The 25,938-nt window shown below is 37.9% G+C and overlaps 2 protein-coding genes across 2 annotated transcripts in view; both read left to right on the top strand.

Moving 5' to 3' along the window:
- LOC107561066 (neuroserpin-like) overlaps positions 1-14,994 on the top strand; it is an 18,110-nt gene extending 3,116 nt beyond the window's left edge. The window contains exons 2-5 of the mRNA XM_016245408.1: positions 9,833-10,102; positions 11,132-11,362; positions 12,483-12,677; positions 14,921-14,994. Of these exons, the coding sequence (XP_016100894.1) occupies positions 9,850-10,102; positions 11,132-11,362; positions 12,483-12,677; positions 14,921-14,994 (753 nt within the window). The 5' untranslated portion in view covers positions 9,833-9,849. The remainder of the gene's footprint in view (positions 1-9,832; positions 10,103-11,131; positions 11,363-12,482; positions 12,678-14,920) is intronic.
- Positions 14,995-18,114: 3,120 nt separating this feature from the next.
- Positions 18,115-24,342, top strand: LOC107561070 (uncharacterized). The gene is made up of 7 exons (XM_016245412.1): positions 18,115-18,306; positions 19,181-19,307; positions 19,412-19,505; positions 19,596-19,723; positions 21,994-22,136; positions 22,861-23,058; positions 24,037-24,342. Exons 1-7 carry the CDS (start codon positions 18,296-18,298, stop codon positions 24,146-24,148), a joined length of 813 nt encoding a protein of 270 aa, XP_016100898.1. The 5' UTR covers positions 18,115-18,295; the 3' UTR covers positions 24,149-24,342.
- The last annotated feature ends 1,596 nt before the right edge of the window (positions 24,343-25,938 follow it).

Below are 25,938 nucleotides of genomic sequence, written 5' to 3'. Positions count from 1 at the left end.
TATATATATATATAATTTTATTTTTTTTATCATTTTAATTACATTTTATAAATGTTTAAAATATCTGATTTGTTATTTCATTAGATTTAATAATAAACTGTAGTGAATCCAGACATTTTTTTTCAATTCATTAATAAAAAAGCATTGCTGATTGCTGCTGATAAACCTCACTAAATGTGCGCGAGTTGAGGAGATTTGAAGCGTCAGAGCATTGGCAGCTCATGAGCGATTGGGTTTGTCAGTGTTTGGCCCTCTCGGGGTCTGCATCTCTGAGTCACGTCTTCTCTCGTCAGCACATGGAGGAAGTGACTCTGCCTTTGAACTCGGGAAGGATAAAAGAAGGCTTTTAACTCTGGGTTGCTGGCAGAGAGAGGTAAAGCCAAACTCAGGTAATTTGCTGTCTTAAAGAAGCAATTCACTTGAAAATGGCAATTCTGTATTCATCTCTTTCCAAACCTCTCTTCTGTGGAACCAAAAATATGCATGTTAAAGAACAGAGATTATTTAGTCAAGATGTGGAATATAGCTATTATAACAACTTTTATGCTGCTTTTTTATCACTAAAGTGGTCATTATAAATTGCAGAATGCTATGCGAGTTTGATTTTTGCTGGAAAGCTTTTGAGGGTGAGTAAATCATGACAGAAATAATATTTTTGGGTGAACTGTTTCTTTAAGGAAGTGCAAGCATAGGTCAGATGGAAATGACTTTCAAATGACTTGGACAGATGAGAAGAGAGATGTGTGGCTAGCATAAGTAAACGAAGATGCCTGGTTTATAACAGAGCGACGTGCATCAGTCTGGTGGTCTATGTGGTGGCAGGGATTTCTGGCCTGGCTTTGTTTATTTTCCAGCGGTGGGCAGTGCTGTTAGACTGCTGTGGCAGTGCAGACTGAAGGAGATCATATCACACACACACACACACACACACACACACACACACACTGCGGTTAAAGCCTCTTACGCTGAACCTCTGCCACGACGCTGTCAGGACGAGCCGATGCTAACCCTCTAATGATAGACGCATGCTGCCATGTGTTGACCTGCAGGGTGGTATACAGGACTGCTGGCGGGATGAGAGCTTGCCTAAACCCATGCAATCTGTGTATGTGCTCGGTTATGTGAACTTTGTTTCGACTGGACTGAGACGGGAACCATAAAGAATTAAGGTCAGATTTCTCTTAACGACTCTGCATCCATAATGGGTTCATTAACAATTATGTAAAATACTTAAATGTTTGGATAGTAGAAATGCTGTTTCATTGTTCATTTTAATAATAAATCAATTGTAAACAGTTCTTGCAAAGGGTGTGTACACAGATTTAAAAAAAAATCTTTTTACTGGTGGCAACTGGCAAGGCAGCAAACTACTAAACAAACAGAAATGTAGCAACATATTTTATTTACGTGTCATAAAATGCTACTGATACATCTCGTAATGTGCCTCTTCGACTGCACGTTGGCATATAAACAACCAGTCAGCAAATATACTGATTTGAGTCTCGCAGTTAAGTGTTTGATTCACTTAGAAGAATTGATTATTTCTGTAAAGTCTTTTCAAAGGTGGCAATCCAACAAACTACTAAACCAAGAGTCGGGAAACTTTTTGGACTAAAGAGGTTTTTTTGTCCCCCATTTCTGGTAATGCATTTTTCCAAAAGAGCCACAGTAAAAATTATGAAAAACTTGTATTTTTTTTCTTTCAGTATATATCAATATATTATCTATTTATTGGTCTGTTTTAATATAGAACGTTGTCTATTTCGGTTATAATGCAGGTTGTTATTGTTTTGGTCAATGTCTGTTTGTCATCTGAAAACCAGTCATAAGTCACTGGGGTATATTTGTAGCAATAGCCAACAATAAATTGTATGGGTCAAAATTATCGATTTTTCTTTTATGCCAAAAATCATTAAGTTTCATGTTCCATGAAGATATTTTGTAAATTTCCTACCGTAAATATATCAAAACTTAATTTTTGATTAGTAATATGCATTGCTAAGGACTTCATTTGGACAACTTTAAAGGTGATTTTCTCAATATTTAGATTTTTTTGCACCCTCAGATTCGATATTCTCAAGTTGTATCGCGGCCAAATGTTGGAGATTTAATTGGCCTAATTACTGTCCTATCCTAACAAACCATACATTAATGGAAAGCTTATTTATTCAACTTTCAGATGAAGTATAAATCTCAGTTTCAAAAAAATTTACCATTATGACTGGTTTTGTGGTCCAGGTCACATATTATAAAAAGTGTGCCCACCTAAACCTAAAAGCTCCCACCCACTCATTTATGTTGTGGAAGGGGCCGGCTTCACGTGTTTGGCTGGGGGTCCTGAGCGCCATTACACCCAGTCCAAGCGTGCGCTGGCGCCTCACCCCAGGGTGTGCACAAGCAAACCGGATGCTGCTCCGTGGCACAACTGAAGCAGCAGACACGTCAAGTCCTTCACGGGAATTGTGTTTAGTGTACGCAACCCGCAAAGTCCTAAACACAGACTCACCGAATGAAGCTTCACGAGGAAACTTCGCTCGACCGTCGGTATTGAACTTACCTTTCCGTCCTGCAGATAAGACACTGAGCTCGAGAAAGAATTCTACAGATATATGAGACTGAAGGCGCGAGTCTTTAGAACGCCTGTCTTTGTGACGTCACTGAGACTAGCTGTTTGTTTTTGCCGTTTAGGCGCGCTTTTAAAGAAGTAGCATATAAAGTTATTCATTTGATTTACCCAGCAAGACAAGTAGCTAGTTGCAAAATGTTTTAGAGTCGTGGAGACTGCATGCATCTTTTGTAACTTAGAGGAAGAATCTATAAACACTTATTTTATGAAATGTTTTGGATTGTTATTGAATATCTAATACGTACATTTATATAAAAAAATTAATAAATAAAAATGAAAGATTCAGTTCCCTGGTAAAGATTTTTTTGTTGTATAAAAATAAGAGTTTGGAGCAAAATTTGGAGATTAATTATTATGGGAAATACCATATACACAACAAAAATGGTCTAATAATAAACCATTGCGATATTTAAAATTGAACTTAAGCATTAGGCCTAAATTGAAGCATTAAAAGATCTAAGAAATAAAAAAGCAAAAAGGATATATCGAATTTTTGAATCCTTTTCTTATGGAAAATTCTCGTAAGTTATCCCCTGTAGTAGCTTTTTTCTTTCCTTCTTTTTTTCTGTTTGATGCTATTATGTATGTAATTGATAATAGCTGAAAACACTGTGATCCTCTATAGGCCTATATGTTGTATTAATGTTCTTGTTTTGCAATAAAAAAAGGTTTAGGCATGCTATTAATTAATTAATTTTCTTTCAGTATATGTATTTTGTGTTCGTTTTTGTCTGCAACTTTTTCTGCATCTATTCTCTATCTTCATCTGAGGATGAAGATCAGAGTGATAACGGTGTTTTGTCTTGTACAACAGTGCTCAGCAGGTTCCTGTGGGCAGAGCCGATCCTCCCTATACGCAAGCTGCGTAGGGCCCCGAAACACCAGGGGGCCCCCTTGCTCTCAAAGATGATTTCATTTTAGTTTCGTTTTTGAATTTGGCCAGCGGTTATGAAAACATGAATGATCATTTCTTTTAATGTGGTGTGCTGTCGCCCTTTCTACGTAAAAAAAAATCAGTCAAATCATGTAATGTGAATGTTGTACAGTCTTGCTCGAGACTAAAAAAAAACAAGTTGAAAGTGTACCAAGCTGCGGAAGAGACAGTTTCTCAAGCGCTTTCCGCGAGTGCGATTCGAGACAGAGTGAAAGACGGACAAATGCGTTTCATTCATTCATTCATAGCCACTCATATCCCCCCCCCCCCGTAGGGCCCCCAGAAGTCTAGAATCGGCACTGCCTGTGGGTGTTGATCGCTTTAATAGAGTTTAATTAAAGCTGACCCATGTCTTGCTCTTCTCTGGTCTCCAGTGGAGTTCCCACACCACTGCGCCGTCACTGCATGGCTCTTTAACACCTCAACTAGTGTGTCTTCTCCTCCGCAGCCTCACATTTAAATATTTGGTCTCATTCCGATTCCTCAATGTATGCTCGACATTTCACCTGCAGTCAAATCCTGCTCCATGCCATCCTCTTTTCCCGTGTCCCCTTCTAAACAGCACTGCACCACTGGGTCTGTCCTCTGGAGGCTTTTGGAGCCAGGAGGGGAGAGAGATGGCAGTTTACCCAGTATGCTCTGCTCTATCTGGGCCATCCTGTCAGGGAAAAGGAGGCTGATGGATGTGGATGGAGTGTTCTGGTGTCACCAACTGTGTTTCTCGCTCTGATGATGACAGATCCGTCTGTAGGAATGAACGATCATCTTTGGGAAATAAGAGCTCCATTCCGAACTTGAAGGAAAACCATGTTTGTTTGCTTGGATTTGCCTCCCTTGTTAAAAATGAAAATATAAAATATTGCTCTGCTTAGAAAAGAAAAATCAACATGGAAATCTCTGTAATACATTAGTTGTTTCTTCTAGACAGCAATGATATTAAATGGAGAACAAATGGAGATTTTGTCCATACCACCTTTGATTTATCAAAGAAATTATTTGCAATTATATAAATTTGCATTATATATATATATATATCAGTACTGCATATATATTTTAATTAATTAATTAAAATAATTTTTACATTTTCTCATTCCTATTTCTCCAAAGGTTTTCTTAAAAAAATTTAGTTGATATTGAGTAATATAATATTATACTTTTTATTTTATTATAATATTATTTTTTTTCTCTGGGTTTTTGACTAATTAATACATCTCTCCCCCTGAAATATTCACACTGTAAATAAATAAACAAAAACTGTCATAATTTTTTGCCAGGACATTATCCATTATTTTTTACTGATATTTCCATTAACCCTAAAACACAATGCAATGCATTGCACAATTCAAAATACAGGTAAAACACCTGTAAAAATGCATATGGAAAATTCCTTAATATTAATACTGTAATGTAACTCAAAACCTGGACAAACCAAGTATATGGTCAAATTCAATCTCATTTCTCGTTGCTGAACTTTTTGACCACTGGTTGCGTAACATTTATTTATTTTTCATACTGATGATTCCACTTGGCCTTTTATTTAATTTACCAGCAAGACATACTTGCTCAGCTTCACTAGAAACACCATGCATCAATGAAATTACGATGGTTATTTGCATGGCTGTCCAGCATGGATATTCATGGTGCTCTTAGCTGGTCTAACAAACTATGTTCTCTTTCTATCCTTCTACTCTCTAATGTTTCAGCTCCAGCTCAAAATGAAAAGCGTAAAAAAGTAAGAGCTAGAAAAGGTTGCCTACGCTGCCCCCATTTCAGAAACGTCTTGACTATGCGCTTGTTAGTACAGTTTGAAGGCGGTTGGGAGGATATAGGACATATTTAGAGCAATTTCTCTGTGCGTGTGTGAAAGGAATAGAAAAGAGTTTTGTGGCACTTTGAAGCTTGATTTCACTTGAGCAGATTCTGACAAGTTTGACTCGACTTTGCTTTATATGAGTGCCAGATTTTAAGAAGGCTGCCACATACAATAACACCACAGACCTCCAGGAGTACACAGAGACTGTCACTGCCTACATCACCAAGTTTATTGAAGATATAACGGTCACAAAGACCATCACTGTCCGGGCCAACCAGAAGCCGTGGCTGACAGGGGAGGTCTAAAGACTCCTGAAGGCTCGGAGTGCAGCTTTCAGAGCTGGAGATGAGGTGGGCCTGAGGACAGCTAGTGCCAACCTATCCCGTGGCATCAGAGAGGCTAAGAGACAGTACTCCAGGAGGATAGCCCATCGTTTCAGTGACAGCAGAGACACTCGGAGCCTGTGGCAGAGGATACAGACCATTACGGACTACAAGCCCCCACCACGGACATGTGACAGCACCATCTCCCTGCTGAATGAGCTAAACACCTTCTTTGCTCACTCCCCCCCTCCCTGGACCCCTTCCAGTTTGCATATCGGTCCAACCGCTCGACCGATGACGCCATCTCCACTGCCCTCCACTCAACCCTCACACATCTGGACAAAAAACTTCCTGTTTTTCGTTGGACTTCCTGACTGGCAGACCCCAGGCAGTACAGGTCGGCAGTAACACATCCAGCACCATCACACTGAACAAACACAGGGGCCCCCCAAGGATGTGTGCTGAGCCCCCTCCTCTTCACTCTGCTGACCCACGACTGCACACCGTCACACAACTCCAACCTCTTCATTAAGTTTGCGGACGACACGACTGTGGGTTGGTCTCATTAGCAACAGGTATGAGACAAACTAGTGAAGTGAGCCGTCTGGCCGGGTGGTGCGGAGACAACAATCTCTCTCTCTGAATGTGGAGAAGACAAAGGAGATTGTTGTTGACTTCAGGAGAGTGCACACCCAGCATACTCCTCTGACCATCAACGGTGCGACTGTGGAGAGAGTGAGCAGCACCAAGTTCATGGGTGTGCACATCACAGAGGACCTCTCCTGGACTGACAACACTTCCTCCACAAACTGAGAAGAGCTTGAGCCCCGGCCCCCATCATGTGCATGTTCTACAGAGGCACCATCAAGAGCATCCTGACTAGCTGCATCACTGTGTGGTATGGCGCCTGCAAAGCGTCCTGCCGCAAGACCCTCCAACGCATAGTGAGAGCAGCTGAGAAGATCGTTGGTGTCTCTCTCTCCTCCCTCCAGGACATTTACGGAACCCGTCTCACTCGCAAAGCCCTCTGCATTGGGGGTGATCCCACCCACCTGACACAGCTTCTTCAGTTTGCTGCCATCAGGGAGGAGACTGCGGAGTCTCCAGGCCAGGACCAGCAGACTGAAGGACAGCTTCATCCATCAGGCTGTCAGATAGCTCAACTCTGTCCCGACTCTGACCCCTCCCCTCTTTTGCCCCATGCACTACTGAACTCTGACCCTCCGACACCCCATCTATCTGCCATGTGCCACTTTATATTTTTTTACAATGTCCTTATTTGTATAGTTTGTATTTTATATATATATTTAAATGGTATTTATCTGTATTTTTACATTCTACTGTTAGTGTTTAGTGTTAACTGTATGCACCAAGGGTCTGAGAGTTACGCAATTTCAATTCTCTTGTATGTATGTGGTGTACATGTGACAGAATTGACAACAAAGCAGACTTTGACTTTGAGATATTAGTGCTTTGAGGTAATAAAAACACTGGCAGTTTCTTGAAGAAAAATATGAAACTTTGCCATTTAACTCATTCCTCACTTTTTATGTTATAAATTTACCTCATTAATGGTATCTCAAATTGTGCCGCATATTATTTTTTATAATTTTCACCTGGCAGACCAGAAAGGACAGCTCAGGATTTCTTTGTAGCTAATTTCTTTCTGGTTGGGCGCATTTAGTGTGGTTGGTGGTCTCGTTGACTTGGTGACCGTCAGACCTTTGTCCAGAATCCTGCACGGGTGAGCGAAAGGTCAGGCAGGTCTGGTGCTGTTTTCACGTGTACCTTCTCTTGTCCCTAGTGTTCACAAGCGGCCATCTGTTTTTCAGCCCAGACCTCGGTCTCCAGGGTCAGGTCCAGTTACACAAGCCTGCGTGCATGAGTCTGAAACCAAGAGATCCGAGCTCACTGAATGAGAACAGATGAATCTTCTGTGGATTGTGGGCCAGGCTTTTTGAATCGGTTGCTCTTTTTGCTTGAATTCCAATGCATGTGAAATATAGTTTTGAAATCAATGACTGGAGTGCTTCAAATGTTTTTAAGATTAAAATAACATCCCAGATAGCCCTAGCACATTTCAACTCACTGTATGTCCCTTTGGATAAAAGAAAATGTAAATCCATTGCAATGCACTAAAACCACTGCACTTTATTGTTTTATTGCTTCAGGATAATCTGTCAGGTTGTTAAAAATTCTGTTGTTAGCTTAATTTATATATCTGGATTTTATGTTTACCTATGTCTGTTTAAATGTGTAGGTTCAATGTACCAATCATGCATGTCTGTCATCATCTGTTCAATGACAAACTGAATGAATTAAGTTTAAAGTATGTGGCAGCAAGCTTTGCACGGGTAAATAGTAATAATTTTCTTCATGTAAAATATACTTTGAAACCGTTTTTTTTTTTTTATTCTTGGGCCCAGTGTTACTGCTGTCACTAAGGTTTTTTTTTTTTATTCATAAAGAGAAAAATTAAGTTTAAAGTATGTGGCAGCAAGCTTTGCACGGGTAAATAGTAATAATTTTCTTCATGTAAAATATACTTTGAAACCGTTTTTTATTTTTTTTATTCTTGGGCCCAGTGTTACTGCTGTCACTAAGGTTTTTTTTTTTTATTCATAAAGAGAAAAAAATTTATACAGGTTTAGAACAACTTGAGGGTGAGTAAATGATGACAGATTTTTCATTTTTGGGTGACCTGTCCCTTTAACTGCTGGCTATTATAGACTAAATACCACAAAGCATACAGTGCACACATCAAATTCTACAACATACATACTGTACAGTAGCTTTACGCAATGCATGCTTGTTCAATACACTGCATACACACACACTTGAACCCAACCTGTCCACACACACACTGTCTGTCTCTCTCTCTCTACATCACACAATGGCACAAGGCCACATTCTTCCCTGCATTCTTAGTTTGTGTGGAAAACACTGTTGCCAGGCAACGACTAAAGCAGGATGAAGGTAGAGCTATATCTGTGCATATGTGGGTTTGTTCGCTTGCATGAGCAGGTATATGCTGGTGTATTGAACGCCATCACAGTCAGAGAAACAGAGGCATTAACCCCCGTGTTAAAGCAAGACTGTTTACACTATTGCATCTGATTCTGAACCCTTTTTTTACTTCCATTATGCAAAGTGAAACAGGTTATTCACAAAATCCATGCATTTTTAATGGAAAACTGCACCAGTAACTGTAAGAATTTAATTCCCTCACATGGTTCAATAATAACATGATTTGATGTAATATAGGAGATTCATTACTAATGGATTCAGTAAAAGTCACTTTTTTCAATGTACACTGATAATGTGCATAATGATGAATGAATAATTGAAATTTCAGATGTCTGTATGTAAATTACCTCTCTTTTGTTTGGCTAGCATTTCTGCATGTGAAATGAGTGACATCTGAATAGGCTGTTTTTAACTGCTTAAAGGGACAGTTCACCCAAAAATGACAATTCCGTCATCATTTACTGTACTAACCCTCAAGCTGTACTTACCCTCCAAACCTGTATGAGGTTCTTTCTTCTGTTGAACACAAAAGACGACATTTTGAAGAATGTTGGTAACCAAACCGTTGACGGTAGCCATTGACTTCCACAGTATTTTTCTTTCCATAATAGGGAAGTCAATGGCAACAGTCAACAGTTGGGTTCTTTAAGCCTTTAACACCTCTAATCATTAAGGCTGAAAAAGCACAACACAACTTTTAAAATCTGAACAGACTGCAGTAAAAATGTAAACAATATGTGTTCTAAAATTGGCTCAAAATATCAAACCTGTTTAATATCCTCTGACTGAATTGAATCGATGTCTGAAGCTTTAAAAACAAAACAAAAAAGGAGTTTGTGGCCATCATGCACTATGAAATCTGCACACTGGCTCTCACTTCAGACATCTATCGCCAGCTCTTCCAAACTGCAAAAATGGGTGAAAAAGTAATGTGGGATATTCCAGCCTTTAGTTTCTGTATGTTCTGGCTGAACACGGAAGTTTTGCATTGTGAGCATTAGCATATGTTAAAAGAATATAGAATATATTTCCATGATATAGATTCCTCTTATTCGCGTTGGGTTGTATTTACCATGTCCTTCACTCTGACTCACTCTTTCTCTCGTCAGCTCGTCCCTCGTTTACTATGTTGCTGCTCGGACTCTTGCCGCTGATGCTGCTACGGGGGTGCGGTTGCCAGGCGGCAGACGTTCCCGAGGATGTGACGGCAGAGTTCTCGGTCCGACTGTACCACCAGCTCCAGATCACGGGGGGAGAGGAGAACATCATCTTCTCGCCCCTGAGCGTGGCTCTGGCTCTGGGCATGGTGGAGCTGGGCGCCCGTGGTGCTTCTTTAGAGGAGATCAGACAGGCCGTGGGCTACAGTCATTTCAGAGAAGGTACGGTTATCTGTAAAACAGCATGAGGGGTTAACTGTTCTCTTTCATCTTTAAATTTTGAGTCTTTTTTCCAATTGGCCGAAACAGTGACCACACACTTTTTCCCATATATTTTCTCCATAAACATTTAAAAAAACAACCAGCTCCGAAAGAAATCATAACAGTACAACATTTGATTTAAAGTATGTTGTAGGTGTCATTCTAGAGAAATGAACAAAGAAAACTTAAATTAATACATGAACATTTTGCATAAAACAAAAATGAAGCCTATTTTTTAAAAATTAAGATTTTTTTAATATTCATGTAAAAATATTTTATTACAATTAAGCTCATTTTCCACACAAATTGTGTGATTCCCAATATTTTTTATAGTGATTCTATATCAGTTAAAGGCAGTACAATACATGGTTTATAGTAATACATTATATTTACATTGTACAAGTATTTATTTGCATTACATTAATGAGAAATTTGGCTGAAATGAAAATGAGGCTGGATGTTTACAAGCATTTTAAAACCTTGTTTTGAGGTTATATAGGCATGATCCAAACAGTCCAAATTGTAGTAAATGTAAAAACAGACTATATTTGGTATACAAATAGTTTAAAGTAATAATGAAAAAAAATTTAATAAATAAATATTTATTTGCATTACCAAAATTAGAAATTTCGAATTTTGAAAATGAGAAAATTTGGCTTGAATCTTTAGTCTGAAAATTGAAAATAATTTTTAAATCTTGAGTGTATATGTATATATATATATATATATATATATATATATAGAGGCCAGACTATATGTGTATACAAACTGTTTAAAGTAATATTTATTTAATTGAACTGAATTTTTTGCATTACAGTAATGAGGAATTTACTTTTTTCTTTTGACTTTGCAGTGAATTATGACCCAGACACATTCTTGACAGGTGTTGACAGTGAGATTCTGAGTTTTGAATGGGATTATTAGAGCCATGACTGTAATATTGCAGCACATTATACAGAAGTGTTGTCTTCTTGTCTGCACCTGCTTCAGATGAGGAGTTCTCTCTGTTGAGCAACCTGACCCAGGCCTTGTCCACGGATGAAGAGCAGTACGTGGTACGGCTGGCCAACTCCCTCTTTCTGCAGACGGGGGTTCACTTCAACGAGGACTTCCTGCAGCTCATGAAGAAGTACTTCAAAGCAGAGGTGGAGACGGTGGACTTCAGCCAATCAGCAGCTGTGGCTGAACGCATCAACTCTTGGGTGCTGAACCACACGGAGAGTAAGTCATCTATCATCACTGAGGAAAGAAAATATTCAAACTGGACGTGTGCTGTTATGTATTTGAAACAGTATCCTTGTTATTTACTAAGACGATAAAATAGCTTGACAAAAAAAGTTTTTATTCGTGTATTGACATCTCTCCTGTTGACATAGAAAGTTGGGATGTAGTGAAAAGTTTGTTCTTTTATAAGTACAAGTAGAGATGGCCTCAAAGCTAATAGGGAGTAGAAGTCAAAAAAATCTTATAGTTATACTGTATACTTTGAATATATACGTTTGGGGTCTGTAAGATTTGTAATTGTTTTTGAAAAAGTCTCTTGTGCTCACCAAGGCTGCATTTATTTGTTTAAAAGATACAATAAAATCTGAAATATTTGTAAGAATATTCACATTTAAAATACTGTTTGAACATGTTTTAAAATGAATTTTTTTTCTGTAATTCAAAGCTGAATTTTCAGCATCATTACTCCAGTCTTCAGTGTCACATGATCCTTCACAAATCATTCTAATATGCTGATTTATTCTTTTATATTTTATATTATATCTGCTTCATATTTTTGTGGAAACTACATTTTTCTTTGATGAATAGAAAGTTCAAAAGAGCAGCATGTATTTTAAATAGAAATATGTTATGTTATAAATGTATTTACTGTCACTTTTCAGCAATTTAATGCATCCCTGAAGGGTGCTGGATATATATATATATATATATATATATATATATAATGAGTCTTCGTGTTTACCTTTAAGATTATTTGCCAGTTAACCACTGAATATTGTCATAGTTTATAAACCCATTTAGAATGATTTTACTTTCAAGTAAAACTCTCTTCAAAATGAATAGATGGTGTTAAGAGGAATTACTCTGACTTTAGTGAAGGAGGACAGTAAAGTAGATAATGGCATGATAATGACATTCCCTAGCCATTTGATCCATTTTCTCACAGTCAGCTTTCGCCTTTGCAGGAGAACTGTCAGATAGCAGCACAAATCCCAGAGCTTTGGAAGAGAGATGATTGTATGCCACAGAAGAGATCATGCTGTCTTTCCTGTTCTGAGAAAGAGAGGATTGTGACGTGCAGCATTTATTTCAATCTGGGTTTTTGTTGTTGTTGCAGGCAAAATCCAGAACCTGGTGTCTGCGGACGACTTCAGCAGCTCCACCATGATCATGTTAGCGAATGCAGTGTACTTCAGAGGCAGCTGGAAGAACCAGTTCAGACCAGAAAACACCAGAACCTTCTCCTTCACCAAGGATGATGGCAGTGAAGTTCAGACCCTGATGATGTACCAGCAGGGAGATTTCTACTACGGTACAAACAGGCTTGAATAGGTTAAAGCAACACTCTACTATTTTTGAAAATAGGCTCATTTTCCAACTCCCCTAAGAGTTAAACCGTTGAGTTTTACCGTTTTCGTATACATTCAGCCAAGCTCCGGGTCTGGCGGTAGCACTTTTAGCTGTAGCTTAGCATAGATCATTGAATCTGATTAGACCGTTAGCATCTCGCTCAAAAATGACCAAAGAGTTTCTATATTTTTCCTATTTAAAACTTGACTCTTCTGTAGTTACAACGTGTACTAAGACCAGAAGAGTCAAGTTTTAAAAAAGGAAAAATATAGAAACTCTTTGGTCATTTTTGAATGAGATGCTAACGGATTCAGTGATCAATGACCCGGAGATCGGCAGAATGGATTCGAAAACTGTAAAACTCAACTGTTTAACTCTTAGGGGAGTTGGAAAATTATTTTCAAAAATAGTGTTCCTTTAAGACATAGATTCTGTAGTTTCTTGATTGTTTTGTTATTCGCTGTACAAGTTTCCTATAGAATGACTGCAGAGGTTTAAGCTGACAAGGAAAGCTAGTTAAGACAAAATTTGAAGGTTGACTTAAAATTCTGAAAGTTTAAAATTAATTTCAAAGGTTATTATATAGGCCTGATCAATGCTCCCTTTATCTATACAAATAATTATTTTAATATTTTATTCTATTCAACTATACACACACAACCATTTAAAAGTTTTGGGTCAGTAATTTTATTTTATTTTTTTTAAAGGAATTTGGCATGGATGCATTAAATTGATCAAAAGTAAGAGTAAAGACAATTATAATGTTTTAAAAATAAGTCAAATAAATGCTGTTCTTTTAAACTTTTTATTATCAAAGAAATCTATAAAAAAATCTCGGTTTCCACAAAAATATAAGGCAGCACAACTGTTTTTACTAATGATAGACTATCTGCAAAGTTGTGAAGCCGACAGTGCACGATAAATAAAGTTATTGTCAATCAAAAAAAAAAAAAAAGAGTCTGCTCGCAATCGCCTAAACGAGTCGTCAGGAATTCGAATCTTATTCTGTTACGGCTCTATGTCACGAAGTAACACATTTGCATAATGTCTGCCCACGTCCTACGTCGCCAACTTGCCCGCCCACAAACAGTAAAATTTCCTTGTCGAGAAGATGCTGTATCCTACGCTGTGAGAGTAAATTAGTTTTATCACATCTTATAATTACCACAAACTTGTTAACACTTGACACTTACCACTGAGAAACGTCCTGCTCCAGTCGTGCTTGCGACTCAGTCTCTTGTCGATCAGCCAGTTCTACCGTTTCAGACTCCGGCTCCAATTGATAAGGTTCAATCCACACCATCTTTTCTACGTATTGAAAAGTCTCCAGGGCTGTCATTCTGTCATGACAATCGGCGTTTCGTTTCCGGCACGCGCTGTACGCGGTAGACCAATCCAGAGCCAATCTCAGACCAATCACAAAGGACTGCGCCATCTGACCAATCACAGCAGAGAGGGCTCACGGAAAGGAGGGGTTTAGAGAGACTGAGTCGTTTACGAATCATTTAGAAATGAGGTCAAATTAAATCTGGGGCGTTACATTTCCGACACGTGCTTGTGGTGTTCGGCCAATCACAATGCACTGGGTCAGCTGGCCAATCAGAGCAGACTGCGCTTGTCAAAGGAGGGGGCTTTGTAGAAAACGAAGCGTTTGAGAGATGTGTTTTTTGAACATTAAAGCATGTCGACATATTCTGTTACACCAAATAATGATCTTTAAAATAGCATCATATGACCCCTTTAAATGTAAAACAAGTTGTTTTTTTTAATGTAATTTATTTCTGTGAAGCAAAGCTGATTTTTCAGCATCATCACTCCAGTCTTCAGTGTCACTGAAGAAATCATTCTAATATGCTGATTTGCTGCTCAAAACAAACTCTTATTATTACCAATGTTGAAAACAGTTGTGCTGCATAATATTTTTGTTGAAACCTTGATATATTTTTTCAGTTTCATTATAAATGTTGTTACTGTCACTTTTGATCAATTTAATGCTCCCTTGCTGAATAAAAGTAAATATAAATAAAAGTTAAATAACAAAAATAAAGCAATTTATTTGGAGAAAAAAAATCGTACCGACCTCAAATAATTAAAAATATGTTTTACACCAAACATATTTTAGTAATGTGTATTATCTTGATATTTGTTTCGTTGAATGTATCTGATTTGATGTTAAATAATTGTTGTTATTTTGTTTTCTCATAGGATCCATCCTCTTCATGGGCAGAGTTATGAATCCTGAAGTCATCGAGCCCTTCGACAACAACTTTGACATGTAAACGCCTAGCAATCGCAATGTGACACTCAAACGAATTAACGCTTATTTTCAACATCATCACGGAAAGCAAGCTCATTACGTCGCCATGGTTTTCTAAACACACGAGAAAATATTATATAAACGGGATATTTATATGATAAAAGTGATTGTGTTTTGATACTCGTAAGCTTTAACCACACCAGGGAGTACAGAGCTGTAAATATTTGAAGTCTCTGCAACCACTCCATTCACGTCTTATTCCACACCAGCATCATTCGTTCCTATATTTCTTCTCTTGTATATTTGCTATTGTGTTCTGTAGAAAAACCGTTGATATTTATTGCAAGAATGTGAGCACTTCTCTATATGTAGACTCACTTAATGTCTTTTAATTTCTTTTCTCTCTGTTTTGGGTTTTGAACATGGCTGAAGTACTGCTGATATACTAATATGCCTTATTATATAAATATGAGTTTTGGATTTAATGAAAGGTTGCGAATGTACAGGTAGTGGAGCGCTGTTGCCATGGAGACTCAGACGAACCGGGGGAGAGTGCATTTGGTATAAGTGATGGAAAAAAATACCAGCTGTATTCTCGATTTCAGAATTAAAGATGAATGTCTTCAACTTGTCACCTTGTGCTCAATTATAGAGTTGATGCAAAATATATACAGAAAAAGCCTCTATGCTGTTTACACACTGTCAGCACACAGTTTTGATGTCCAAAATAACCTCTATTGAAAACTATAACTATTCACCTCAAAGACAGACAATAATTTATTAATGTACTGCTGATAAATGCACTTTATCATAACAGTTTTTTTATTATTATTATTGTTAAAGGAAGTTGTAGGGAAAATACACATTAAATCAGGTTGGTAATATTCATAACATGTCTGGTGTGCTATTTTGCATGGTAAATGTCAGTCAGATTATATTTGTCCTTTGCCAAACATGAGAAGACGCTCAACGCAGTGTTCAAACAGAGCAAAGTGCCTATGATAAGACCAACTGTGTTTCATCTCTACTAAAACTAGTTGATGTTTTATCAAAATGAGAGATGCTTGCAGTGAAATACTTACATAATAACTAATAAGTGTGCTGCTGCAGAAGATAAGACTCGAACCATGATGAAGACCGTCTGTTCTTGTGAAGTCCAAGCACAGTCTGCTGATTGATGACCACTGCCATGACCCGCCTGATTGAAGCTGGACTTCTGTTTGGTTCATTTCTGAAACACAACATTGATCTTAACTTGTGGAGAGGAATACAGTAAGCTTAGGCAAATAAATGAATAAAAAAATATTCTTTTGTGAATATGCTCCTTACGTAACTGCAGCTAATTTTGTTTTTCTAGCTAAATGGTGAAGTCCAAGCACAGTCTGCTGATTGATGACCACTGCCATGACCTGTCTGATTGAAGCTGGACTTCTGTTTGGTTCATTTCTGAAACACAACATTGATCTTAACTTGTGGAGAGGAATACAGTAAGCTTAGGCAAATAAATGAATAAAAAAATATTCTTTTGTGAATATGCTCCTTACGTAACTGCAGCTAATTTTATTTTTCTAGCAAAATCTAACCAGTAAAACAAAAATGCAATTACTTAATTATATAAAATTGCAAACATTTTAATCTGACAAGCCCCAATAGGCGACTAAACCACTGCCTGAGAAAACAGTTGTTTGTGTAACTGAGTCAAAACTTTGTACTATACTTTTATACTTGATATAATTTATGTAAGTTACTATCTATTTATTACGGTGACCGAGAAGTGCAAAGCAAATCACAATTCTGAAAACAAAATAACAAATTACAAACGCAAATGCAAGTCTAAAAAACAAAAGAACAATTCAGAAAGCACAACAACAATTCAGAAAACATTATAACAAGTCAGAAAACACAATGACAAATCCGAAAACAAATTAACAAGTCAGAAAACACAACGACAAATCAGACAAACCGGAAGAGGAAGGTATAGTTTGAGACAGCGCCATTGGTTTGGGATTACTCACCGCTGACTGGACGAGACATCTGTCAATCAACGCATACAGGGAAGAACCAGCCGAAGAACAGCAGAGTCCTGGTAGAAAGTTCGGAGATGGTATTAAAGTAGCTCAGTTTAAATGTATTGTATGAATTGCCCTTACTATGGAATAAAAAATACAGTGTCTATTTACATTTAGTTAAAAGTGACTGTAAAACATTAGCTCCAGTGGCGCAGATGGATAAGTGCGTATCATAGGCTTTTTGACGCGATCGAGCCGGGTTCGAACCCGCCTTTTGCCCTGTGTTTTCTGAATTGTTATTTTGTTTTTTAGACTTGCATTTGCGTTTGTAATTTGCTATTTTGTTTTCAGAATTGTGATTTGTTTTGCACTTCTAGACCACCGTAATTTATATCATATTCTAACGTTACCAGAATATCACTTGAGCAAGAGTGCCTAAAATCAGCAGCCTCGTGCCGAAAGTCACCATACCGATTGTTTCTGTGATAGTTTTTTTTTTAAACAACAGTTCAATAGACAAAAACAACAGTTACTTACACTTTAAATACAATATTACCCCCTTCTTTCGGGTATTTTTGTCCTGCCGACGGAAAACCTTCCAATGCAGATTCAGCCGTTGCGTATCTCTGAACAACTCACAGCAGAGAATGAATCAGTGTGTTGGAATGAATCGTTTGAATAAATGATTCAATGACTCGCTCACTCACTTGTATTGTTTCTCGATGAATCAGTGTTGTAAACGAATCGGTTTAATGATTTATTAAATGATTCACTCAAAAAGGTGGTCACTTGTCGCCATCGATGTAATTTGTAAAAAGAGTCGATGGATATTTATTTATTTATTTATTTGGTGTGACTAATTGTAATAGCATATCCTATATAAATTCAAGTTTTGAGTTTTGCTTTAACTGAAAGAGATATACATTCTTATTTATTATCCATTCATTCATTCATTTATTTCAGTTCATTTAAATGGTCCTGTGGTGTGACATTCCTTTTCAAAAGTACAAAATGGTCTATCTCACAAAGCCTGCATGTACAATAACTATATGCTAAATATTTACAGCATAAAAGGGGTACAGCTATATATTGACATTTCACAGCTATACTGCATTTTCCAAAAGTCACTGAAGTGCAACCTTAGACACGCCGATGCCCTGACTGACCTCCGTGCGCATGCGCAGAGCTCACTCTCACCTGTCGCACTTTAGCACACATTCATCCAGCATCAATGGGAAAGCGCACTATATTCCTTTTAAGTAACTCGCTTCACTGCGTGTCAAATGCCAAAGGGATCTGTCAGAAACAACGGACATGTCCGAAAGGTAGGAACAGTTTTGAAAAACATCTAATATGGAGCACATTTGCAGTTTTATTTCTGAACACTGCCTGGAACCGAAAATAAACGCGTACTCATATGGCTTTTAATTTAGATGTCTCTGCTTTAATCGTCTTTAGAAGACTGCTGTTATACTTTTCTGCATAATTTATGGGAATTACCACTGGAACATGAAGATCGACCCTAATTTATTAATGGGTTAAAAATAAATTATTACGATATTGCCACAGTTATAAAGACATATTATAAACGATTGCCGTGTTACAGCTGTTATATGTTATTGTAAACACTTTGTAAAATAATGTACATTTACATGACATACTACATAATCAATAGCCATTAACAGCGTTAAGATGTGAGCTGAAATTCTCAAATGTTCTGATATATTGTGCTCGGGTGTCGTGGGTGACTTTAATCCGGATCAGGGTGCAGAGTTCACGGTAATCTACACCAGAACCTCAGCCCAGCGGATGTAAGGACGCGCAGGCTCTCGTTACACACAGGCTGCGTCTCAAAACCTGCTGAGCGCCCTACATAGGCAGCACACTGTTTGCGTGCAACATTTTTGAGCGTCATATGATTAACATCTTGCATTTTATAAACATTTTTCATGTAATATGTTACACTCTGCCTTCTAGATAGTCAGCTCACTAGGTTTTGAGATACAAACAAGGACTTGTCTCTATTTGTGCACATTTTTGGTATTTAAATATTTGTATTTGGTTACACTCCATTATAAATGAACATTCACTAATAGCTAGAAATATATTGAAACTGTGATTAAAATACTTCAGATTTCAGCCTGTGATCTCCGTTAAGCATTAGGCCTCTGTAATGTTTGTTAATGGCTCTCGCTCTAGTTCCTCTGGAGTGAACACCAGCAGTGAAAGTTTTCCCAAGTCTCACTCGCACTACTCTGAGTTAAGCGACACACACACTCCTTTCTCTGTGGAACTGACTCCAGACTCTGGCATTGTTGCCACTCCAGTAAGTCAATTCAAAGTCATTCATGAAGTGTCATGTGTGGTTTGATTGACAGCTCACGTGTCTAAATGAACACTGAATGCTGTCATTGTGTTTGTTCCATGCAGTTGCCATCCAGTCGGTTCAGGTTTGCCTCGTGGTACTGGCTAGAGGAGCATGATGTGCGTGGAGACCAGCTCGCCTGCCCCAGGGTCAGAGAGGGTAAGAGGTCATTCGGGGTCACCCTTCTTTTATATATTTTTTCAGTGTTACCATAATACAATCACAGAACACACATCAATCGTCAAACAGGGCCTGATGAAGACGAGCTATCCGTTAACAGTGAAGACATATTTCTCAGAGGAGGCAGGAGGAAGAGGAGGGAGGATGAAGGACAGAAATGGGAGGAGAGACTCCAGGAGAACTGGGAGAACTGTGTGGTGAGACACCAAGCTATCTATCCATCCATCCATCATCTATCTATCTATCTACATATCTATCCATCCATCCATCATCCATCCATCCATCATCCATCCATCCATCCATCCATCCATCTATCCATCCATCCATCTCTCCATCTATCTATCCATCCATCCATCCATCCATTCATTCATCATCTATCCATCCATCTATCTATCCATTCATCATCTATCCATCCATCTCTCCATCTATCCATCCATCCATCTATCCATCCATCTATCTATCCATTCATCATCTATCCATCTATCCATCCATCTCTCCATCTATCCATCTATCCATCCATCCATCTCTCCATCTATCTATCCATCCATCCATCCATCCATCATCTATCCATTCATCATCTATCCATCTATCCATCCATCCATCTCTCCATCCATCCATCCATCCATCATCTATCCATCCATCCATCTATATATCCATCCATCCATCTCTCCATCTATCTATCCATCCATCCATCCATCTCCCCATCCATCCATCCATCCATCCATTCATCTTTCCATCTATCTATCTATCTATCTTTTAAAGTAATTAATACTTTTATTCAGCAAGGATCAAACTGATCAAGTGTGACAGTAAAGGCATTTAAAATTGTACAAAAGAGTTCTATTATAAATAAATAATGCTGTTCTTTTTATTAATCAATCCATCCATCCATCCATCATCTATCCATCCATCCATCTCTCCATCTATCCATCCATCCATCTCTCCATCTATCCATCCATCCATCTCTCCATCTATCCATCCATCCATCTCTCCATCTATCCATCCATCCATCTCTCCATCTATCCATCCATCCATCTCTCCATCTATCCATCCATCCATCTCTCCATCTATCCATCCATCCATCTCTCCATCTATCCATCCATCCATCTCTCCATCTATCTATCCATCCATCCATCCATCCATTCATCATCTATCCATTCATCATCTATCCATCTATCCATCCATCCATCTCTCCATCCATCCATCCATCATCTATCCATCCATCCATCTCTCCATCTATCCATCTATCCATCCATCCATCTCTCCATCTATCCATCCATCCATCTCTCCATCTATCCATCTATCCATCCATCCATCTCTCCATCCATCCATCCATCCAATCATCTATCTATCCATCCATCTATCTATCCATCCATCCATCCATCCATTCATCTATCTATCCATCCATCTATCTATCCATCCATCCATCCATCCATTCATCTATCTATCCATCCATCTATCTATCCATTCATCATCTATCCATCTATCCATCTATCTATCCATCCATCCATCCATCTCCCCATCCATCCATCCATCCATCCATTCATCTTTCCATCTATCTATCTATCTATCTTTTAAAGTAATTAATACTTTTATTCAGCAAGGATCAAACTGATCAAGTGTGACAGTAAAGGCATTTAAAATTGTACAAAAGAGTTCTATTATAAATAAATAATGCTGTTCTTTTTATTAATCAAAAATCCTAAATGAATGTCATGTATTTTCCACAAAGACATGAAGCAGTACAACAATTTTCAACATTGATAGTAATCAGAAATGTTTATTGACTCCATCCATCCATCCATCCATCATCTATCCATCCATCCATCTATATATCCATCCATCCATCTCTCCATCTATCTATCCATCCATCCATCCATCTCCCCATCCATCCATCCATCCATCCATTCATCTTTCCATCTATCTATCTATCTATCTATCTTTTAAAGTAATTAATACTTTTATTCAGCAAGGATCAAACTGATCAAGTGTGACAGTAAAGGCATTTAAAATCGTACAAAAGAGTTCTATTATAAATAAATAATGCTGTTCTTTTTATTAATCAAAAATCCTAAATGAATGTCATGTATTTTCCACAAAGACATGAAGCAGTACAACAATTTTCAACATTGATAGTAATCAGAAATGTTTATTGAGCAGGAAATCAGCATATTAGAATGATTTCTGAAGGATCATGTGACTCTGAAGACTTGAGTAATGATGCTGAAAATACTGCTGAAAATATACTCATTTAAATATATTCATATCTTCAAAAACAGTTATTTTAAATTGTAATAATATTTCACAATATTCCTGTTTTTACTGTATTCTTTAACAAATAAATGAAGACTTGGTGAGCATAAAAGCCTTTCAAAAACACAAAAAAATCGTACAGATCTCGATATCGGTCTAGCGACCAGCTGGTTATCTTCGTATTGCGTTTACGGTTCTGTCTCTGTGACCCCAGGTGCTGAACTTGTCTTATCAGGACTTAGGAGATCCGTACCAGCTGGAGAACTTCATCCACATCCTGAGGAGACTGATCCGGGTGGAGCGTCTGCAGCTGGTGGATAACGCACTGAGAGATCTCAGTTCTGTCAGACTGCCAAGGTACCAAACTAACCTCTACACTATAACAACTGAAAGATGTTCTCATTTGAGTGCACATGAACATCATTCTGAATGCTGCTGACACTGTAAATGAGTTTAGATGGAGATCTGGTTTGTGGTATGTGGACCATATAACACAAACTCCCTCTCGATCTTTCCCTGGAGTGCTGTCCTATAATATTGCATTGGTTGTTTTGTAACAGTATGTGTATGGCTGTGTAAAAAAACCTCTAGTGCAACTTTAGCTGCGTGCTGTAATCTCATATGACAAGTTTATTTTACAGTAAGAAGGAAGCTGTTCATTATGTATTAGCATCAAACTCAGCGTTAAAAACAGCCTTAATCACATTATTTTATTTGAATATGGGTCTTACTGATAGATGGTTAAATTTGCATTGCATTTGTAATTCTGTGAGGTTTTATGGGGGGAAAAATGTCAATTTTTAAATGTATTTATTTAATTGTCCTTCAGATATTCAGGACTCATGTTGTGCTTTTTTCTTGCGAAAACTAAATATGAAAAAAATATTTTTCTTAGTAAATTACAGTGGCTGTTTGGACACTAGATAATTAGACATTAATCCTGCTTGCTTTACTGTTTTGTCATCTAGTGCAATGACAATAATACAATTTCAGATGAGTTCAGTGTATATGAGGTAGAACATAATTTGTGACATGTTACAATCACTAGCAAAACTTGATTGAGAATGTGCGTTTGTTATAGATGTAAAATCCTGAATCTTCACCGGAACAACTTGACATCCATTCGTCAGCTGCCAAAGGTTCCTGAGATCCATCACTTGTGCCTGTCTGAAAACAGTATTTCGTCTCTGGGCGAACTGTCCCTGCTGAGGAGCACGCCGCTCCGATCTCTGACCCTCAAACGCAACCCCTGCCAGTTTCTGGAGGACTACCGCTCCCGGTGAGAGGAATACAGAGCTAAATGAGGTTTCTTCAAGTTATACCTTTGTTAAAAAGAAGTATGTGTCAGCATGCTTTTAAAAAGAGTACTTATTACAGAAATATTATTTTTTTTAAATAACAAACTTAAGAGTGAACTGAATGTAATGCTTTCAGACACTTGATTGCATGTTATTAGCAATTAAAATAAAATGTATAATAATTAAGAGTGTTTTTGACCCAAATTAAGTAGGACCTTAAGTACATCTTTCTATGTAATTTCTTCTGTTGTGTTGTGCTGTTCCAAACCTGTATGAATTTTCTTCTGTTGAACACAAAATAAGATATTTAGAAAAATGTTGGTAACCAAAGAGCTGCTGGTAGCCATTGACTTCCATAGTATTTTGTTCCATACTATGGAAGTCAATGGCTATCGACAATATCGGAATATCTTTTATGTTTCACACAGTAACGTAACTCGTACAGGTTTGACGGTGAGTGCATGAGGACAGAATTTTCATTTTTGGTTGAACTATGTTTTTATGTTTGTAAAGAAACATAGCCATGGAAGTCTTCTTTAAGTACACTTAAGTTGCCTTTTATTTAATTAATATTATATTATCTGCAAGTAGATTTTTTTAAATAAACTTTTAAGATTTGAAGTGCGCTACATGTGCACATTCAATGCAGTTGAATGCACTTTTTTCACAAGAGTATATAGAAGAATACCACTGAGCTTTTAATAACTTGCTGTCAAAAAGCAGACTGATTAAAACTAATCAGCTAATTACAGCTTTTAATTAATCTAAAAAGCCATGCAGCGTCTGTCTCCAAAATCACATTATGTCCCAAGTTAATAGCTATGGCAGAAGATAATATCATCATTTACTAAAAAAGAGCTGACCAAAAATGTAATAGATCTTTCCAAGGGTTCAAAGAGAGCCAAGAGAATAATTTCTAAGTCTGTCTAATCTAACCTTGAGATTCGTTTCCTCTGCAGTGTGTTCTCTTGTTTGCCAAAACTCCAAGTTCTGGATGGCATTCCAAAGCTACTGGAAGATTCCGTGCCTCCCTCTTCACCGGCAGCGTCCAGATTTTGTACCATTCTCTGATGTTGAAACAGCTGAACCTGAAGCCAAGATCTAGTGTACTGTACTGTCAGAGTGAACCGAAAGCTCCATAAATGCACTTGTATAATAGTTGTGTATATACTCATTTGAGCTGTTAAAAATATATTTATATGACTTATTAAAGCTATTTTTGTACCTTTACTTCGCATTTCATGTACTCAAATAAACCTGCATTGACTTCAGACAGCAGCAGCCAAGATATAAATGAGAAAAGACTATTTATCTAACATTTTAACAGCTACTCACAGAATGGATCATAGGCATCTGTTCAGGTCACAGTATGTCTGCTGCATGTAATTCAGGCTATTTGGTTGCTCAATGACCAGCCAACCCTTTGTTCGGTTCACACTGTGTCCCGAGGACTGTTTTGACAGACAAGTCTGTTCTTGGGTGGTATCGCCTGATGCCCGGCTGACAGTGTGTGAAGAAGAAGCACAGAGATTAAATCAGATACAGTCATGTGACACTGTTAGTAGCAGATAACTGATGATGTCACAGCACACACGTGTTGGCTAAGCGTTTCATGTTCTCATGGACTGAACCATAGGAACAATATCTTAGATTGAAATTAAAACTGTAACAGTGGTTGGGTAGGAAAAATTTGGCCTTATTTTGTACATCATGGTGGGACATTCTAAAACGCTTAAGTGTGTTTTTAAAAGGCCAAACTCAGTAAACACATTATGAATAAAACATACTATGTACAGACAAGCAGATGAGCCCAGAATGCGAAGGCAATGTGTGTAATTACACATTAAGGAAAATGCTTAACATGGCTTAATGATTTATTAATTATGATTTATTAATAATGTTTAAGTTTGGTATTTTTAAAAACACTGTTTTAATGCTATAAGCCACATTAAGCGTTTTCCTTATTACTGTTTTCTATGGGAGGAAAACGCTTAATGCGTAATTAAACACGTTGCATTCGTATTATGGGCTCATATCTGCCTGTCTGTACATAGTATGATTTATTAATAATGTTTATTGAGTTTGGCATTTTAATGCATTAAGCCATGTTAAGCTTTTTCCTTATGGGCATGGGCACCGTAAGGGGGGAGGAAGTTAGGACGATTCTAAGGGCCCAGCATTAGAGGGGAACCCCCCCCCCTCCCCCAGACCATGATTTTTACCGAGGGGGACACGAGTTCAGGGGGCCCACAAACAATAGCGCCCCTGCTAATGGGAGAAAAACGCTTGCGCATAACTAAACGCATTGCGTTCATTCTGAACTCATCTGCTTGTCTGTACATAGTATGCTTTATTAATAATGTGTTTACTGAGTTTGGTCATTTAAAAACACTGTTTTAATGCATTAAGCCACATTAAGCGTTTTTCTTATAACGGTTTTCGGCTTTGTTAACGGCTTTATTAAAGGGGTCATATGATGCTGCTAAAAAGATAATTATTTTGTGTATTTGATGTAATGAAATGTATTTATCGCTCATCTGCATGCTCGTCGTCCTCATCAGGGTCTCGACCTGACTGATGGCATTTTGAATGCACAGAGTGACGAGATCCTGAGGCCCATTGTTGTGCCATTCATCCACGACCATCACCTCATGTTGCAGCATGATAATGCACGGCCCCATGTTGCAAGGATCTGTACACAATTCCTGGAAGCTGAAAACATCCCAGTTCTTGCAAGGCCAGCATACTCACCGGACATGTCACCCATTGAGCATGTTTGGGATGCTCTGGATCGACGTATACGACAGCGTGTTCCAGTTCCTGCCAATATCCAGCAACTTCGCACAGCCATTGAAGAAGAG

The sequence above is a fragment of the Sinocyclocheilus grahami genome, unplaced genomic scaffold (genome assembly GCF_001515645.1).
Source record: "Sinocyclocheilus grahami isolate Dianchi unplaced genomic scaffold, SAMN03320097.WGS_v1.1 scaffold756.1, whole genome shotgun sequence".
In the NCBI taxonomy this organism is placed as follows: Eukaryota; Metazoa; Chordata; class Actinopteri; order Cypriniformes; family Cyprinidae; genus Sinocyclocheilus; species Sinocyclocheilus grahami.
This window is presented reverse-complemented; position numbering and strand designations above follow the sequence as displayed.

Excerpts from the sequence above, each read along its gene's own strand:
- LOC107561070 (XM_016245412.1), top strand. Across the intron at positions 19,724-21,993 it reads AGAACTGGGAGAACTGTGTG|GTGCTGAACTTGTCTTATCA; the intron begins GTGAGACACCAA and ends CTGTGACCCCAG. Across the intron at positions 22,137-22,860 it reads AGTTCTGTCAGACTGCCAAG|ATGTAAAATCCTGAATCTTC; the intron begins GTACCAAACTAA and ends CGTTTGTTATAG.